The sequence below is a fragment of the Lacerta agilis genome, chromosome 10, assembly GCF_009819535.1.
Source record: "Lacerta agilis isolate rLacAgi1 chromosome 10, rLacAgi1.pri, whole genome shotgun sequence".
Lineage (NCBI taxonomy): Eukaryota > Metazoa > Chordata > Lepidosauria > Squamata > Lacertidae > Lacerta > Lacerta agilis.
This window is the reverse complement of record NC_046321.1, coordinates 25,976,446-25,992,805: the sequence shown is the minus strand read 5'-3', so window position 1 is coordinate 25,992,805 and position 16,360 is coordinate 25,976,446. Positions and strand designations below refer to the sequence as shown.

The window sequence follows — 16,360 nt, the reverse complement described above, 5'->3', positions numbered from 1 at the left end:
TGCAGGGGTCACCATCTTTCTTAGGTCCAGAGGCACATTTGTATTTTTCAGCAAGTGCTGTGGGCACTACTCCTTCTAGTATCCTCTCCCCACTTACCTGGATCAGTCCCCCTAACACAAACACACACACACAAAGTCATGGTCGTAGCCAGGATTTTTGTTATGGTGGGCAGGACTTTTGTTAGTGGGACAGAACCAACGTGATTGGTCAGTTAGTTTAGTATTCCTATTGTTTAACTTGATGGGGGGCAGCTGCCCCTTTCTGCCCCCCCCCCTTGGCTACACCCATGCACAAAGTACACACCTCATTTCCCTAAGAGATCTGGGTAAAAGAATTAATCAGAGCTTGGAAAAAGCACATCAAGGATCTCAGACACAGAAGGTCTGGGACAGTCTTCTGCAAGAGGCCCTGGTCAGCTCCTACAATTAGAAAAGACAATGCTGAGTAACATGGGCCTTTGACTTAGTGATGAAGCAACTTCATGATGCAGAAATTGATTACAAGTTCCTTGTTCATTTATACAAAAGTTCAAAACAGAGTTCAGTCAGAGACTAAGGTTGCAATCCTAACCCACTACATTCAGTCGGATTTACTCCTGAATAAGGCAAGGTTAGAATCACACGGTTAATCTTCTTAACCTGATGGCTACCAACATGGATGGCAGAAGATTAGTCAAATTCATGGAGAAGGCTAGCAATGGCTACTAGCCATGATAGCTATGCTATCTGTACTATTGGAGGCAGTATGCCTTGGAATACCAGTTGCTGTGAAGCACAAGTGGGGAGTTGCTGTTGCCCTCAGGTCCTGCTTTTAGGCTTCCCATTGAGACATCTGGCTGGCCACAGGACGCTGGACTAGATCATGCTTTGGGCTGATCCCGCAGGTTCTTCTCCTGCAACCTTCATAATAAGCTTTGGACTACCCCAGCAGCATTCTCTGGAGGTATAATTGATTGAGGGAGCCAGTGACAATGATGGGCAGCACCAGAGGGAAGTAGCCTACTGTATACTAATTTATTTAATGAAAAAAATTACATGTATATATCACCCAAAATATGACCAGAATGAGAAAGAGCAGGAATCCTTCTATTTGCTCCCACAACATAATCAATTATATTCAAATCTGAGAATTCTCCAATGACTTCTGTGAGCAGTTCCCACTTCTAATTTGGGGATGAAAAATTAATAAGAAATCCAAAAGAGTCCAAACCAGAAATCTGTGCTAAAATGATAAGCGTTAGCACCCATTTTCATTGCTGTAAATATCATCACTTGCAGCACAATTCCAGGTGTGTCTACTTGCCTTGGAGCGGATCTTTATAAACTACAGTACTAAAATTACAAAGTGCTGTGACGGTGAACAATAAAAATAAAAATGCAGCAAATTAAAGAAAGACCCACCGAACTCAATACTTCTGAGTAGACATGCACAGGATTGCACTGCCCAATTGGATTGTCTAAAAAAAAACAATTTATTTAGCACTGCACTGACATCCGACCTTATTATTTGATTTCTCCCTCTCTTTGTGCAAATATGAAGCAGACAACTGAAGACACTACTTCGCGTATCTAAGGAAGTGAGCTCTATAGCTCACGACAGCTTGTGCCACATCAGAACATCCGCTTAGCCTACTATGGGGAAACAGCGCTCGGATCCCTTGCCAGCCGCAAGGCAAACGAGTCCCTTCTACGCTTTTACGGCGTTTCTGGCGTCGCGGCGTGATGACGCCACACCAGAGCAGCCGGACCGGAAGTGGGAGACCGCTGCAAAACTGCTGTGCTTATGAGGGCCGCGTTTCATAGCTTGGACACCCCACCGAGGCCGAATCCGTCGCCATCGGGTCCTTCCGTGGACCGTACAGGTGAGAGATGAGTCCGGAGCTGGTCCGGGAGCCTCGACGACGAAGGATGCCGGCATCTTTCTCTCCCCCGCCCCGGCCTTCAGCACGTTTCGTTGGTCTGCGCCGTGTCCGGATGCAGGGCGGGCCTGAAAGGGCCCTTCTTCCGCCTCCCTTGGGCCCTCGAAACAGGCCCCTTCGAGCAGATGCTGGGTTCATTGTGGGGGCTGTTGCCTCTTTCGTGCACCGCCTGCCTTCATTCATCATACCTAGAGAACGCTTTGCCCCGTTGAAGGGCTCGGGCCTAGTTGCTGGCGACCATCTCTGCCGCTGTGATCTCTTTGGTGGGGGGAAAAAAGCCTGCGGGCGGAAGGGTGGGTTGCCCCGCTTGGTTCACCCCACGAGGAGCCCTGCAAGCAAGACGCTCTGTTCAGGGCTGATCTCCCTCCCCTTATCTATTCTCTCCATCTCTCTCACACACACTCTTTCTAAAGAGTTGAATACTTCATGAAGCTCTCAGTCTAGAAGCGGGGGAAGCAGAATGACATGCGTTTCTAGTATCTAGAAACTAGGCTCTTTATCATAACTGAAACGGCTTTAAAGACTTTTTTTCGAAATAGCAAGGTTTTTACTATTATTATTCACTTGCTGCCTGTGTGTAGAGAGCACTGATAGTACAGGTCTGTTTGACCTAGTTTTAGAATAGCTGGTGCGACTTAGGATAGCTATACTGGCTGAGCCTTGTGGGAGTTGTACGCCACCGTCCCTCAGACCATGTGGTGGGCTGGACTATATTTTGAAAAAAAATATGAACGAATTCCTGTGCCCCACAAATAACCCAGAGGTGCATTTTAAATAAAAGGACACATTCTACTCAGGCAAAAACACGCTGATTCCCAGACCGTCCACAAGCCGGATTGAGAAGGCGATTGGGCTGCATTCGGCCCCTGGGCCTTAGGTTGCCTACCCCTGTTGTAGGCCAAAACGTTTGGAGGGCACCAGGTTAGCAAAGGCTGGGCTAGATGTCACCTAGCTGGCTTGTAAATAAGCCCACAAAAATTACTAGGAGTTGCACTTTTGTGTTGGTCATGGAGGAGAAAACTTCCATTCTTTATCAGACTTCCTCTTTATATGTTGGGTGTGGAGAAGGGATGAGACACTCCATCCTTCAACCTTCTCGCTTAAATAACAGCTGTTCTCAACATATTCATAAAGGGAGTGGGGGAGGGGGTTTATTGGTTTGTGTTTTCGTTCTTGTTTTTATTATTCATTTTGTATGTTTATCTTGTATTTTTATGTTGTGAACTGCCCTGAGATCTACGGATGAACGGCGGTACAAAAATTGAATAAATAACATTCATGAAGTGCTGACAGCATGGTTTTCACCATAGTTGTGCCTTATTAGCAAATGATTGTTAGCTGTATTTGTATATAATTATACCCATGCTCTCTCTACATCCAAAGATGAAAAACTGGTTGCAGATTGGCTCTCTCAAAAGAATTATGCCTGATACAATTGGGTGTAAATGCAGAGGAGGGGGACTTTATAAGGAGAGAGCTTGAGAATTAAAAGTTTTCTTGTGCAAGAATATGGCCTGGTCCACACGTCACTCCCAAGTCAAACCATGGCTTAGTGAAGGCATGCAAGCTCTGACAGGAAAGTTGTGGGTGCTTGTTGCCCACTGGTCATCCTGCTGCTGTACTGAGCTAAGCCATGACTTGGCTTAGCATGTTGTTCAAGTCCAGACATTTGGTTTAACTCTCGTAAGTCTGACTGCAAGCTGCAACCAAGGTTTGTCCTATGGTTTGTCTCGGAGAGCTAAACAAGTCCTGGATTGAACAATATGCTGAGCCAGAGGTTGGGAACTGTATCTAGCTAGTAGTCTGGATCCTGGCTTCCCACATCCCCACAGGGCAACTTTGATGTCATAGAATCATAGAGTTGGAAGAGACCACAAGGGCCATCCAGTCCAACCCCCTGCCAAGCAGGAAACACCATCAGGAGTCATTCTCAGGAGTAGTTGTCCTTTCTATATCTACGTTATAGAAAGCATTCAATAGCAAAGGGAGTTAATGGAAAACAGTACAGTTCTTCATTCCCAGTGTGTATGTGTCAGTAATTTTAAGGATGTGACTGGAAGGCCTGGCCTTTTAATAATAATAATAATTCATTTATACCCTGCCCATCTGGCTGGGTTTCCCCAGCCACTCTGGGCGGCTTTCAACAGAACATTAAAATACAATAATCTATTAAACATTAAAAGCCTCCCTAAACAGGGCTGCCTTCAGATGTCTTCTAAAAGTCTGGTAGTTGTTGTTTTTTTAAACTGTGTGTGTCTTGCTTCCTTAAAAACAAGTACAGTCAAACCTCGGTTCTCGAACGGCTCCATTTTCGAACATTTTTTGGAACCTGAATGTCCGATGTGGCTTCCACTTGAGTGCAAGAAGCTCTTGCAACCAATCGGAAGCCACGCCTTGGATGTTGGAACGTTTTCGGAAGTCGAATGGTCTTCCGGAACGGATTATGTTCGACAACCAAGGTTTGACTGTATTAGCTGATCCTACTATTTGAATAAGCACTATTGTTTTATAGTTACTTGATCCCCTTATTCTCTTTCCCTTCCCATCTCCTTTCTCACTAGAATTATAGAAGATGGCAAAGTTCCTGGCACCCGTGATCCAGGATAATCCCTCAGGATGGGGTCCATGTGCTGTTCCAGAGCAGTTCAAAGATATGCCTTATCAGCCCTTCAGCAAAGGAGATCGGCTGGGAAAGGTACTTCTTCACGCACCCTTGCACAGAAATTTCTATTAACTGCTTTTGTACATTGTCTATGCTGATGTTTTCCATTTAAGGGCTAGATTTTGAAAGGCACTCTTACCATGTGCGTCAGGAGCCCAATTCCTACAGTACTACTTACAGGGCAAAAACACCATGAGTGAAATTGTCCTAAGTCTTTTAGGGAGTGAATTTTTGGAACATCATTTTGGTCCCTGTTGGGCTTCACAGAATTTATAGCTGAGATGTACAGTTCATCTCAGTGCTTGATGCGTTGGTTTACATTACATTGCCTGGTTAAAAAGGGAATCTAAATCATGAATCATTGGTAAGCTCTGACCTAATGTATTTCATGACACAGAATGGTGTTAAGGCATACAGGTCCGGACCTGGGGGGAAATTTGGCTAATAATTGTCTTAAGACTATTCCAGTTTCCTAGCCCTTTAGAGCATTGTAGCAGTGTAATGGGTGGTGCAGGTGTTGTTTGCCATAGTGCATTCCCTGTAAGGGTGAGTAGCTGCCATCATATAGAGAATGTCTAGGCTTCCATGGCTACCAATCCCCACAACTGTTGAGCAAGAGCATGAGATACTTTCCAATGGGATTCCAGCAGATTGCAAAATAAGCAATTCTGCATGTTACAGCTAAGTTGTGGACAGTGCACACACACACACACACACACACACACACACACACACTGGCCAGGGTCATGTGTACATCAGCTCATTATTTCCCCCCAAGTAAAGATCTTGATGTCTTAATATTTTGAGTGCACTCAGAAACTTAGCTGGCTGGAGAAACAATTTTTGAGATTCTGTTGAAAATCCTTTGAATGAAGCAGCCTTATTTCCTCATTGTTTTTATTTTGACTAGGTTGCAGACTGGACAGGAGCTACTTATCAGGATAAGCGATACACGAGTAAGTATGATGGTGATTGCTATTGTTTGATATATTTCATATCGAAGATCAGGTTAATAAGGTGCCATTGAGCACGGTTTATGAAGTTGGCATTACATGCCTGTTGGCTGAAGAGGCTTCGTTATTGACTTAGGGCAGATAATCATAATCATAATTTATTTATACCCTGCCCATCTGGCTGGGTTTCCCCAGTCGCTCTGGGCGGCTTCCAGCAGAATATTAAAATACAATGATTCATCAAATATTAAAAGCTTCCCTAAACAGGGCTGCCTTCAGGTGTCTTCAAAAAGTCTGATAGTTGTTTATTTCTTCGACATCTGATGAGAGGGTGTTCCACAGAGTGGGCGCCACTACCGAGAAGGCCCTCTGCCTGGTTCCCTGTAACTTCGCTTCTCGCAGTGAGGGAACCACCAGAAGGCCCTCGGCGCTGGATCTCAGTGTCCTGGCAGAATGATGGGGGTGGAAACGCTCCTTCAGGATTGTTGTCTTTTGACCACTATCTATACAATAAGAATACTGAAGCTGAGCTTTCAGGAGAGGTGCTTTATAGTTTCTCCTGCATTTCATTACAAGACAGAATTGCATTGAACATAAGCTTTTCCACATTCCTGTTTCCTTCACTGCTTATAGGAGTTGCCAACCTTTTTGAGCTGGTGGGCACATTTGGAATTTTGAGAGAGTGCAGTTGGCACCAGTCACAAAGTGGCTGCTGTTGGGGTGTGGCATAACACAAAATGGCTGCCACATCTGAAAGGGCAGAAAAAGAGGCAAGTTCACAAAATCCACTATGAATTTTTAAGGGGATTATTTATTGATTCGTCCATGGGTGCCCATAAGAGATACTCGGCATGCATACTGTGATTCCATAGGCTCCACACTGTGTAACCCCTGGCTTGCAACATTAAGACCTACTCTTCCTAAACAAATTTCCACTGCCTGTATCAAATAGTAGTTTTGAAATTTGGTAATGCAATCACTGGTGCAGTTGCAAATCCAACGGTACAGATAAGCAGAACACTAGGGCACATTGTGTTTCTGCACTGATTACAGCAGTAGTGGAACTTCTTTTTGGGGGCTTTACAAGAGGAAATCTCCATCTTGTTTTGAGATCAGCCATGGTATTTACCATTGGGCAAAGGAGCACAACTGTATCACATCTGTTGTTCTTAGCAGTTACACAAAGATAATTCTCCTTCAGCTCCTATTTGAAAATAGGACGGTTCTAGTCCTTGGTCTTCTAGGAAATTCCAGTCTTGCACTCTTATGGTGACTGAGACAATTGTCTTCCCAGATAAATATTCATCCCAGTTTGGTGGAGGAAGCCAGTATGCTTATTTCCATGAGGAAGATGAAACCAGTTTCCAACTAGTGGACACGGCACGTACACAAAAGACAGCTTACCAGAGGAATCGCATGAGGTTTGCACAGGTATGATGTGGCTTGATTGAAGAGATTAGACTTGAGCCATATAGCTAGTCTGTCCCAATTGATACTCTTTGAGGGGAGAGAGACAGATAGAGGAGGGAACAGACAACCTTCCCCTTAATCTGGTATGGGGAACCTGCAGTCCTCCTGTCCTTGTTGTACTATAACCCTAGTAGCTAACATGTCTCCCCTGTCTGTCCTGTCTCCACTCCCAAGTTGGAACAACTCCCATCAACCCCAGCTGCCCCTGCCCAATAGTCAGGTATGATAGGAGTTGTAGTCTAGTAATACCTAGAGGGCCAAAGATTGGTCACCTGCAGACTACTGCTCCCATCATCACTAACCATGCTGGCTGGGAGCTGGAATAAAAAAAAAGATTGGAGATGGGGAGCACAGGTTCCCCATCCTTGTCATTAATGGACAGTCTCATGGGATTTTGAAGATGAATCCCCTCCCATTCCCTAGTCATTGAGAACTACCTTTTTCAAACAAGCTGTTGCAAGTTTGAGACTCCTTGTTTTTCATTTTTGTTGTGTATGGCAATCATTTTTTGTTGTGTATGGCAATCAAGTAGTGATTCCCCCCTTTTAGGTTTTGGTGACACACTAGCTTATTATGCCTCCCAGGAACACTTAGTGGTGCTTTTCACAGCATATCCCAGGAACTGGAATGGTCCTCAAGATGTTAAACTACAACTCTCCTCACCATTGGCCATACTGGCTGGGGCTGACGGGACTTGGAGTCCAGCCACATAAGGAAGGGCCACCGGTTCCCCACACCTAGTGTAACTCATGCATTACAGTGAATATTGGGCAGGAATCCTTTGCGGGATTGCTTGCTAGGTAGGCCCTTTGATTCCATGCTGTCTCGCTTACAATAGTGCTTCCTTTCAGAGGAACCTCCGGAGAGATAAGGACCGCCGGAACATCCTTCAGTTTAACATGCAGACTCTCCCTAAAAGTGCCAAGCAGAAGGAGAGGTAAGATTGCTGTGTTTGTGGGAGAACATGCAGTTTAGCAATTGTCCAGCAGAGCTAGTTTCATCAAACTGATTGAATCTATTGAAAAAGCAAATTGCTTACTAAATTTCCCGGACTCTGCTGTCACATATTTTAAATTTTTATTATTGTTGCGTGGATTGTGAAACGGCATTAACTTATTGGTTGTTTAGCAACTCTGACCCAAGAGATCAGAAAACCATTCATGTTCTAGTTTCTCTACTCTGGAAAAAGGGTTGGGGATCAGCAGGCTCCTTTGCCTTCTTGGGACTATCAGTTTTCTGTCATTTCAGAGATAGACTGCGTCTCCAAAAGAAGTTTCAGAAGCAGTTTGGAGTGAGACAAAAATGGGACCAAAAATCTCAGGTAAACTTGTTTCTCTTTGGCTGCCTGTCTTGCGACTGTCTTTCCCCTCACCCTTTCAGCTTTTCCCATTTTACACACTGATGTGTTGTCTCTTCTATCTGCATGGCAGAAACCCCGTGACTCCTCTGTTGAAGTTCGCAGTGATTGGGAGGTGAAGGAGGAAATGGATTTCCCTAGGTTGATGAAGATGCGATATTTGGAGGTGTCAGACCCTCAGGACATGTAAGTCTTTTGAAACAGCTGGAGGTTTGGGGCCAAAAATATGTATATATATTTTTAGAAGGAAAAAAACAGCCTCCAAGTAGTTTAACTAATAAGCTTATCTCTTGATCCAAGACACAAACTGTGATTAGATGTCAGGGCAGCCTTAACCAGAATTATTGTCTTGCTGAGCATTATAACTTTTTGTTGACTTTCTGAGTACAGACAACTGGACATAAAATGAACGAGGCCTGAATTATCCCTGACCTTCAGTATGAGCAGGTATATATGACTGGTTTTTAGGATCTGGAGCTTGCCAATGAATCTGGTTTAAAGCTCAAATTCCATGGCAAGGATGCACATGACTCCCTTATCTGACTGGATTGCCCCAGCCACTCTGGGCAGCTTCCCTGACCTAGTGCCATCTACTGTGTTTGACTCCAGATCCTATTAGCTAGTACAGAGAGTGGTCAGGGGTGATCAGAGTTGTCCTCCAAAATATCTGGAGGGCATCATTTAGGGAAGGATACTTTAAAATGTGACGTTGCTGCTTATAGAGGTTGATGGGTCAAAGCAGAGGCATAGAACCTTAAAGGTGCCATGGGATCTTAATAACTCTTGGGTTTCTTTTTCATGAGTATTTCCGAACCCATTAGTCCACTTTTTATTATCCTTTGTTCTTGAGAGAACAAATCATGATCATCCTTTCTTTTGTACCTGCAGAGAGTGCTGTGGGGCCCTGGAATACTATGACAAAGCCTTTGACCGCATTACCACAAGAAATGAAAAGACCCTTCGTAGTATCAAGCGCATCTTCCATACCGTAACTACCACCGATGATCCAGTCATTCGCAAGGTATAATATGCCTCTGTAGTTTGTCCTATACATGGCTGTTGCAGTACTTCAGTTTAAAAGGGGAGGGCTCGCTTGCTTGTAACTTAAGATACCTTTCTTACTAAGTCCTTAAAAATGGTACTGCACTGGGCAAGGCAGGTGAGTCTAATGAAATGTTGCTTAGTAAGTCTGAAACTAGAAATTGCAGTCGGACATACTGGACTAGAGAAGGGTGTGTCCTGTTGACTGCAAAGAGCAGGGGGGGGGGAAGGGGGTCTTCATAGCTTTGGCACACAGTGGAATTCCCTTTTCTGGAGACTCCTTAAAGCCCAAGTCAGAGCATCTTCCAAATGCAGGACATTTCTCTGAGCTAGTTCTTAGTATTGAGGAGTTTCCTATTTATTGTACTTGGGGTGGTGGAGATAATGGGTTGGATGTGAGAGTTTTCAGAGAGGCTTTATATGTTTTGCAATTTGCTGTGAAGCTTGGAGATATGCTAGGACAAAACCCAGCTAAATAATAAATGAAGCAAGTGGAAGTGTTTTATTTCTTATGTTTCTGCCCAGCTCATCTACCAAAGTTCTTAACTTTGAGGGGAGTAAGTTTTTGGCTTAATGATGGAATTGACATGCAGGAGACCAGATCTCATCCTTGCATTCATTGGGACTCCCCTGTCTGCCTCCCCTTGGATTTTAATTGCTGGAGAATGGGGTGCAAATGCCATTGGTAATCTAGAACATCTTCTACAGCAGGGATGGGGAACCTGTGGCTCTCCAGATTCTGTTGGGGTACATTTCCTATCAACCTTGGCAACTGGCCATGCTGGCAGAAGTTAATGGGAGCTACCCCTGTGCCTCAGAGAGCAAATAATGCTACAGATACAACTTTGGAGGGCAGTACAGCCTATATTAGTTTGCTTGTGCAATGATTCCTGTTCTCATCCATGTGACTTTTCTTTATGCACAGTTGGCCAAGACTCAGGGGAATGTATTTGCTACAGATGCCATCCTAGCTACCCTCATGGCTTGCACTCGTTCTGTATATTCCTGGGACATCATTGTCCAAAGAGTTGGATCCAAACTCTTCTTTGACAAGAGGGACAATTCTGATTTTGGTAAGTGTTTTTGTATATACAGTACAAAACTGAAGGAGGACAGGTGGTGGCTAGGAATGGAGTACTTGGGGAAGTGAAGCTGTTAGGGTTATCTCTTGGGGCAACCCTTTGAACTTACATTTATGTTTGGCTATATCCTCAGACCTCCTGACTGTTAGTGAGACTGCTAATGAACCACCACAGGACGAGGGCAACTCCTTCAATTCACCCCGCAACCTTGCTATGGAAGCCACCTACATCAACCACAACTTCTCCCAGCAGTGTCTGAGAATGGTAAGATTGAAAGAGGTAATGGATTTTACCTCTGCAGAGAATTTCAGAAAGAAATTGGCTTGGGTCACTTAGAACTTCCTGCTGATGAGGAAGTGATCTGTCTCAGCAAGCAGAAAGAAGATAACATCCATCTACTTTCTGTTTTACAGGGCCTCCAGATAGAGTTGTATGGCTGTTGGGGGGTTCCACAGAATACTCCTGGTGGGGGAAGTGTGTTGCTAGTAAACAGGATACCACATCAAAGCCATGTTTTTGAAAAATTCAAGGAAGGGCTTGGTACCAAGACAGTGGCTAATGTTTCTCAAACCAGAGCACTGGAAGCTTCCCATGTCTTGAGGCAGCCATGACTCTCCTGACCATGTAATTGGATGTCATTGACAAAAGTTTTTGCATGTGTGTGTCTTTACAGGGGAAAGAAAAATACACATTTCCCAATCCCAATCCATTTGTGGAAGATGATATGGATAAGAATGAAGTGGCTTCCGTTGCATACCGGTAAGTTGTTGCTTCTGACACATGAGGAATTCTGACACCTTGGGAGTTCACAGTACCTTGAGGTGTGGTTTGCAGACTTGTTGCAGCTTTCATGAAAATTCCCATTGCTGCCGCCTGTATATACTGTGCTTATGTGAATCTTTTGTTACAAGATTGCTGACAAGCATTTTTGGTTGTAGGTACCGGAGGTGGAAGCTGGGAGACGACATAGATCTGATTGTACGCTGTGAACACGATGGAGTGATGACTGGAGCCAATGGAGAAGTATCTTTCATCAACACAAAAACACTGAATGAATGGGATTCAAGGGTAAGGAAAAACAGATATGTAGGCTCTTCTGTGTGGACATAATTTGTTTCCGCTGGCCTGTCTCTTTAACTGTGGCATAGTTTACTCTTGATTACCTGTAATAGCCTTGGAATTCCCTCTCCCTTACCCCATCCAATTCAAGAGAGTCATTGACTTCTTGATTCCTTGGTCAATGCTGGAGAAAGATCTGTAGGTCCTCACTAATTTAATTTCTGTCACATTAGGTAGGAGTGGGTTCCTCCTTTCCAGCATTACAAATAATTTTGAAAACAGTTGCATGAAACTTTCAACTTCGTAGCCAGATCCCGACTTGGCACAGTGTGCCATAATTGATGCTGTGTACAACCCTAATCCTTTCTTAATTTCTTTAGCATTGTAATGGAGTGGACTGGCGCCAGAAACTGGACTCCCAGAGAGGAGCTGTGATTGCCACTGAGCTAAAAAACAACAGCTACAAACTTGCTCGCTGGACATGTTGTGCACTGCTGGCTGGATCAGAGTATCTTAAACTGGGGTGAGACAAAATAGTGTGGATAGGTTTTTGGTTTGTTGGGGTTACTACAAGAAGGAAATAAGCTTTGAGGGGAGAAGCCAGCTCTTCAGGGTTAAATTTTAATACATTGTGACATTTTACTGATATGTTTACATTGTTCACTTCTTTGAGAGGTGGCCTATAATAAATATTTTAAACATTTATTCTAAACTCTAAATATTCCCAGCTCTAAAACGTGGCCAGGACCTCATCATTTAGAATTCTCTGCTAATAGTTTGGGATATAGCTGGCCCTTGTCCGGACTCAGCTATACAGCTGCAAATAAAACGTTTTAAGTGCAATATACAATGCGACACTAGATGGCGATGGTGAGCCGTACGGAAAATTTAATGTACCGGTATTGTTAAAAACGCTTTTTTTTAAAAGCATTTCAGAATGGTTTCTATGTGTGTGGAGATTCAACCTCCGCCTCCGTCTTAACTCCTGGGCTAAGTGGGTCTTTTACCTCTTGGAAGGGGCTAACACAGGTTCTTTGTCTGGATTAAAAATTACTGAGATGGGTCTCTAACACGTTAATAATATTTAACATTTGTCAAGAGCATGCGTGCATTTTCTTGTCATAATCCTTATAACAACCCGGTAAAGGACCCCAGGACGGTTAAGTCCAGTCAAAGGCGACTATAGGATTGTGGCACTCATCTCACTTTCAGGCCGAGGGAGCTGGCGTTTGTCCACAGACAGCTTTCCAGGTCATGTGGCCAGCAGGACTAAACTGCTGTAAGGCAAGTCAGGCAGGAAGACCAAGAGCAACTTTACTAAGGGGAGGTCACCTAGTGAGCTCAGAGGCAAGATTCAAACCCTGATTTGTAGCTCAGTCTCTTTAACCACTGCACCACACCAGTCATCTTACTTCAATTGTTTAGCCTGCTGTTCTTTTGTAGTCCTACTGTAGCTGCTGAGCTGGACTTACAGCATTGCACCTTCTAAGTATTCTTTCTCCCTTCTTGTCAGGTATGTTTCTCGGTACCATGTGAAAGACTCTGCACGCCATGTGATCCTGGGCACCCAGCAGTTCAAACCTAATGAATTTGCCAGCCAAATTAATCTAAGCATGGAAAATGCCTGGGGCATCCTGCGCTGTGTCATTGACATCTGCATGAAACTGGATGAGGGCAAGTACCTCATCTTGAAAGACCCCAACAAGCAAGTCATCCGTATCTACAGCCTGCCTGATGGCACTTTCAGCTCTGATGAAGATGATGATGACGACGATGAAGAGGAAGAAGAGGAAGGTAATAAATGGTTTCATATGCCTTCTAGCTAAGCCTGTGCCTGAAATGACAAGTTTCTGGTCTTGCAACTGCTTACATTGGAAGAAGCTTGTGTGCTGAGAGGACAGCTTTCATTCTTCTGCAATCTGTGATCGTTTCGTCCAGATACAGCCACAGGAGAGTGCAGTGCAGCTTTCCCTCAACTTGGAGCCCTCCAGACACATTGGACAACAGCTCCCATCCGCCCCATCCAGCACAGCTCTGCTGACTGAAGCCAATAGGGGCTGTAATCCAAAACATCAGGGGAGGCACCAGGTTGGGAAGGGCTGCTATGATGTGTCAAGCCCATAGGTCAGGTGTATATGGGGCCATTAACTCATAGGAAAAATCAGTCAGAGCCAACAGTGAGTAGAACCAAAATGGGCAGAATTTGCATGCAGCGTTGCAGGATTCTGTAGCATGCTGTCTATGCACCAGCCTATTTCTCTCTGTGTCACTTTGCTAGTTGCCATCTCGTTTGTATCATAACTACAAATAAGATGGTGACCAGTAGTACATGCCACAGGAGTGATATAATGTGGATCTGAGCAGAATTTCAGTATGGCATATGGTTAACATTGGTAAAGTGTTGACATGATTGTTTTGGGGAGACCAATACCGGCTTATGGATTTTGTATGTTCCCTAGGATACAGCTTTCTGTCTTACTTTCAAACTGTGGCTGTACACAAGGCTACATTACAGATTGTCAGTTTCTTATTCTTGCCTACAAACCACAGGTTTTCTTTACAAAGCCATAGGTATCTGATTGGTCACTGTGATCCAGCAAGCTCTTTCAAATTCTTAACATTGCTTGGAGTTCAATACTTAACTTTGTCTCTAAAGTTTAGATCAGCTAAGGATTGGCTGCATCCTGCTTAATAAGGCTTTCTATTATTCATAAAAGTGTATCATCTGGGTGTACTTGAACCAGCATTTGGTATTACGTGTGGAAAGGAGAGCAGATGTTGTGGCCATGCTTATTTGTTCTGTGGTGTTTGCTTTTGCTTGGGATGGCAGCAAATGCTCCATTGAAACTTCTGTTTGTTTTTCAGAGGAAGAGAGTTGAACATTGCAGCCAGACAGCAGCAGCAACTGCAGCTTGAAGGCACAGCCAACATCTTTGTTCTTGGTGGATGGATCAAAATTGAATCTCATATACTTAGAACCTAAGGAATAAAAAATAATAATCTTAAAGCGTTATCACTTTTGTATAATTAATATGTGTAGTGAGATTGCCCCTAAACAAATTTGGAAAAGAAAATATTTTATGATTACCTGATCAGCCTTTTCCACTTTAAGGCTGATGTGTAGCAGAATCATCTGATCCAGTGTCCCCTGGACTGAACAACTTCACTCTGCAAGTGTGGAAATAAATGTTTCAATAGTCACTTATGGGGGAATTCGAGAGAGTATAGAAAACTAGCATGCCATATAGAAACCTAGGCTGGAATCATTCTCTCTGCCCTTATTGTTTTCCATGTGCAGGGAGTCCCCACTGCTAATGGGAAATTATTCAAACTAAAGAAACATTCAGAAGCAAGCAGTCTTGAAATGGCATGGCTCTAGGAAAAGCTGTATCATGGGATTCTTCTCTATGTGTAAATTGGCTCTTAGGCAAGCACAAGTAATTTGTAACTCTTCTCACTGTTGCAAAGCTTTAAAACCTATTTTTTTAACTGTGCTATACAAAGGTTGAGAAGTGGGATAGTATAGGAATGTGCACAAGCTTGATGGCAGGCTAGCTGGAACAATGTAATGAAAATGATGTTGAAACTACTGGCTCAGATCTTCAGTTCAGAGAATCATAAGAACCTATTTGCTTTTAGTGGCATTCACACTAAAGACTCGTCAAAAGAAGAAATAATTTATACCATTGGCGGCTACTTCTGCCCTATCTAGTTGAGGAATTAGGCACAATCTCTTCCTCTGTGCTTCTTTTGAGAATGTGGGTTGAAATGCAAAATAATATTTTGCCTTACTTACCAAGCTGGTGAACAAAATAAAGGCAAAAAACCCACCCCAACAACTTTAAAAGTTCAAAAAATGCAAGAAACCACATTATTCATTCAACCCGTATAAAAAAATTCAGAGATGTTATTAAAACAGCAGCATTGCATAGAAAGCAGCCCCATGCAGAGTCGCCCATCTAGCTCAGTATTGTATATATTGACTGGCAGTGGCTCTCCAGGGTTTCTGGCAGGAGACATTCCCAGCCCCTAAAGAAGCTGGGGATTGGAACCTGGGACCTTTTTCATACAAAACATGCTCTTCCATTGAGCTACAAATCCTCCCTGACTATGACTATAACTCTCTCTCTCTCCCCATCTCTCCATTAAAAGTCATTTGGAACAGGTAGATTTTCAAAGCCCTTTTAAATGCAGCAACTATTAAAAGTTATAATTCAATTGATACCACTTGTAATCTTCCACAGCCTAAAGTGTGACTTGAATTGAAGCCATGTGCAAGAACCAGCTCTCTGTCAAATGAATGAATGTTTGTGCTGCAGTGCCAAAGGGGGTGATTGCTTGAACCTCTATGATGCTCAATGGCCTTGGCAAACAGACCTGGCTAGATGAGGGTACTGCAGGGTTTTCTCTAATCATATTCCAACAGCTCCCACGTGGACTTAATCTCTTTTCCAACTGCTGCAGAGAGGTGAACGTGTAAAGACCAAGGTTTCCTTGAAAGAACTGGGTGTTCTTTTATTGTCAGGAGGTTATAGCTACCTGCTGCAGCAGATCATAGCTGATTAGCATCTTGGATCCCCAAAATGCTTCCCAAGTAATAAACAGCCAGTCATTTCACCTGCCAATCAAATGTAATTGCCTCAGCACTGCCTTTTTAGCAATGCACCACTGGTGGGTGCAGTATTTCCTGCTTTAGCAGCAAGGGAAGTTGTTTTTTGTTTACTGCCTTGTGACCCAAAGACTGCAACGTTGTGCATGCTTACTTTGTAGTAAGCCGCGCTAAACATGCACAAAATCACACTAAGAGCAACAACTCA

The 16,360-nt window shown here is 43.7% G+C and overlaps 1 protein-coding gene across 1 annotated transcript; it reads left to right on the top strand.

Annotated features, from left to right (window-relative positions):
* The first annotated feature begins 1,761 nt into the window (after window positions 1-1,761).
* Window positions 1,762-14,550, top strand: EIF3D (eukaryotic translation initiation factor 3 subunit D). Its single transcript, XM_033161852.1, has 15 exons — window positions 1,762-1,862; window positions 4,481-4,614; window positions 5,492-5,537; window positions 6,829-6,965; window positions 7,856-7,941; window positions 8,253-8,325; window positions 8,435-8,547; window positions 9,250-9,382; window positions 10,328-10,475; window positions 10,618-10,748; window positions 11,158-11,243; window positions 11,423-11,552; window positions 11,924-12,066; window positions 13,057-13,337; window positions 14,409-14,550. Exons 2-15 carry the CDS (start codon window positions 4,492-4,494, stop codon window positions 14,420-14,422), a joined length of 1,644 nt encoding a protein of 547 aa, XP_033017743.1. The 5' UTR covers window positions 1,762-1,862; window positions 4,481-4,491; the 3' UTR covers window positions 14,423-14,550.
* Window positions 14,551-16,360: the final 1,810 nt, after the last annotated feature.

Bases quoted from the DNA above. Each gene is read 5' to 3' on its own strand.
- EIF3D (XM_033161852.1), top strand. From the start codon at position 4,492: ATGGCAAAGTTCCTGGCACCCGTGATCCAGGATAATCCCTCAGGATGG. The intron at 4,615-5,491 runs GTACTTCTTCAC...TATTTTGACTAG, and splicing joins AAGGAGATCGGCTGGGAAAG to GTTGCAGACTGGACAGGAGC. The intron at 10,476-10,617 runs GTAAGTGTTTTT...CTATATCCTCAG, and splicing joins GAGGGACAATTCTGATTTTG to ACCTCCTGACTGTTAGTGAG.